At 44.0% G+C, this 3,192-nt stretch overlaps 1 protein-coding gene across 1 annotated transcript in view; it reads right to left on the bottom strand.

The window, feature by feature from the left end:
• The window catches only part of LOC311121593 (neurotrypsin-like), a gene marked incomplete at both ends in the record, with an annotated part of 13,673 nt that extends 12,385 nt beyond the window's left edge, over positions 1–1,288 (bottom strand). The window contains one exon of the mRNA XM_084196054.1: positions 934–1,288. Within this exon, the coding sequence (XP_084052180.1) occupies positions 934–1,288 (355 nt within the window). The remainder of the gene's footprint in view (positions 1–933) is intronic.
• Positions 1,289–3,192: the final 1,904 nt, after the last annotated feature.

Raw genomic sequence — 3,192 nt, 5'->3', positions numbered from 1 at the left:
CTATCTTGGTCCAGTCTCCCCCTAATGACCGACAGCTTGTCTATCTTGGTAGAGTCTCCCCCTAACGACCGACAGCTTGTCTATCTTGGTCGAGTCTCCCCCTAATGACCGACAGCTTGTCTATCTTGGTAGAGTCTCCCCCTAATGACCGACAGCTTGTCTATCTTGGTCGAGTCTCCCCCTAATGACCGACAGCTTGTCTATCTTGGTCGAGTCTCCCCCTAATGATCGACAGCTTGTCTATCTTGGTCCAGTCTCCCCCTAATGACCGACAGCTTGTCTATCTTGGTCGAGTCTCCCCCTAATGACCAGCGGCTTCTATCTTGGTCGAGTCTCCCCCTAATGACCGACAGCTTGTCTATCTTGGTCGAGTCTCCCCTCCGACATTGCTCTACCACTCCGACTCTAATATTTATATATTTCTTAATTCCATTATTTTACTTTTAGATGTGTGTGTATTGTTAGATACTACTGCACTGTTGGAGCTAGGAACACAAGCATTTCGCTACACCCGCAATAACATCTGCTAAATATGTGTATGTGACCAATAACATTTGATTTGATTTGATACCTCAATACTAATGAGACGCTTCTATCAGGTGAGACTAGTATTTTAACTAGCTACCAACCAGACACATGCCTCAATACTAATGAGACACTTCTATCAGGTGAGACTAGTATTTTAACTAGCTACCAACCAGACACATGCCTCAATACTAATGAGAAGCTTCTATCAGGTGAGACTAGTATTTTAACTAGCTACCAACCAGACACATGCCTCAATACTAATGAGACACTTCTATCTGCTGAGACATGCCTGCTGTTGCCACACACACACACACACACACACACACACACACACACACACACACACACACACGCACGCACGCACGCACACACACACACACACACACACCTCTCTCCTTCCTCTACCTTGTTTACAGTCGCAGTAGCCCCAGTCGGTTCTGCCGCGGCTGTTCCTGAAGAAACACCAGGGTCTGATCCTGTTGTCCGGGTTCCGACAGCGGTTATGATCCCCCAGCCCTCTGCCCGGATAGCGCTCCTCAAACCCCGCTACCTCGCTCCACCTCATACACACCGCACCGGACTCCGTTACGTCCACAGCCCCCTGGTAGAACCCGTCCCTGCCGCGGCTCTGGATGCAGTCGGTAAACGGTAGAATGAAGGAGGGAGAGGGAACGACGTCGGAGGAGGAGGAGGAAAGAGAGTAGGAAGAGGAGGCGAAAACAATTAGGAGCGCAACGACTGAGAGGAGAGAAGAGTCCATGTCGTCGTCGTCGTTGTAGTAGAGTCGCCTAGACACTTGTTTTCTCGGTTTCAGCTTTCTTTTCTCCCTCTCTGCTCGCTCTCAAAATCTAGTCCATCACCGAGAGAAAAAAACACCAAACCGGTTCACGCGACGTCTTCCCAGAAACGCGCTCTCTAGATTCTGAACCCGTCTACCATAGCGCGGGATGGGATCGAGCCGGACCGGGTGTGTGTGAGAGAGAGAATACCGGAGAGAGAGGAGTTTTTAAAAAAGAGACGCGGATCAATGAACGAGACAGCGCGCGCCTCGAGGCCGGCCGTTAATGAGATCCGGAATGACTCTCTCTCTTGCGTGTGTGTGTGTGTGTGTGTGTGTGTGTGTGTGTGTGTGTGTGTGTGTGTGTAGTAGGACTATTGATGGGCCATAACAAGGTGGACGGCGCCTACAGGGCTGTGATTATGATCATGACAATCAGAGAACAAAGATAACATGAGATGACAATAATAATAATAATAACAATAATAATAATAATAACAATAATAATTAAATGTAATTATTTTTCACTATAGCTTATTTATTGCCTTACCTCCATAACTTACTACATTTTCACACACTGTATATATATTTTCTGTTGTATTTTTTGACTTTATGTTTTGTTTTACCCCATATGTAACTCTGTGTTGTTGTTTTTATCGCACTGCTTTGCTTTATCTTGGCCAGGTCGCAGTTGTAAATGAGAACTTGTTCTCAACTGGCTTACCTGGTTAAATAAAGGTGAAATAAAATAAATTAAAAAATACAAATGGAATTGAACAATATGGTTATTCACATTAAATCTCACACATTAGCTGCACCTTGCCTCCTCGTTGAAGACTTGTCCTACATTGTAAAGAGCTAGTAGGCCTAACGTTACAGAACATGAATGGGCAAGCTGGTCCTCTGTAGCTCAGCTGGTAGAGCAGGGCGCATGTAACGCTAAGGTAGTGGGTTCGATCCCCGGGACCACCCATACACAAAAAATATATATATATATGCACGCATGACTGTAAATCGCTTTGGATAAAAGTCTCCTAAATGGCATATTATAAGTTGAAGACTGATTATTAGTCTGTTTCAAAACATGTCATTTGATAGCCTACATTTTTACATTCGTTGATGGATTAATAATTGTAACAAAAGTGTTTAAAACGTGACACTTGCTATGACATGCGCTCTAGAATAGCCTACGCATGAAAGATAATGGAATACATTATCATAGCCTGCTATTAAAACATACAAACAGAACCAGTTTTCAATATTCTCCAGTTTCCTGGACCCACGTTCATTCTAATGCTGACTAAAAAACATTTTCAATGGAAAATGTCAGTCAAAGAGAGAAGATATGACTGGGTTGATACATTTCCCCATAGATAGACGAACACAGAGTTATGAGACAACATCCCCTGTGGTCAAATCACCACATTACACCAACACATATAATCATATATGAGACAACAGCACCACCCTGTGGTCAAATCACCACATTACACCAACACACATAATCATATATGAGCCAACGTTACCACCCTGTGGTCATATCACCACATTACACCAACACACATAATCATATATGAGCCAACGTTACCGCCCTGTGGTCATATCACCCCATTACACCAACACACAGCATCATATATGAGACAATAGAACCTAGAGTAGCGTGGTTGGATCAATTCAATCAAATCGATCACATTATGTCAGAAACTCTGCTAATTCAAAACGGTCAAATCCAACCACAGACTGGTTTTAACTTTAGGGCACTAGTATGAGGCTACTGACAGCATCGTCACTTTTTAAAGGTTAGTTTACAAACGCCTTGAGGTTTTTCTCTCTCTTCTGTGTGAAAACGGCAGATATATTAGGACATCAGGAGGAGGAGCTCCACC

This window comes from Coregonus lavaretus (genome assembly GCF_964263955.1).
Source record: "Coregonus lavaretus genome assembly, contig: HAP1_SCAFFOLD_6486, whole genome shotgun sequence".
NCBI classification, from domain to species: domain Eukaryota; kingdom Metazoa; phylum Chordata; class Actinopteri; order Salmoniformes; family Salmonidae; genus Coregonus; species Coregonus lavaretus.
The sequence above is the reverse complement of the archived record's forward strand: the minus strand, read 5'-3'. Positions and strand labels throughout refer to the sequence as shown.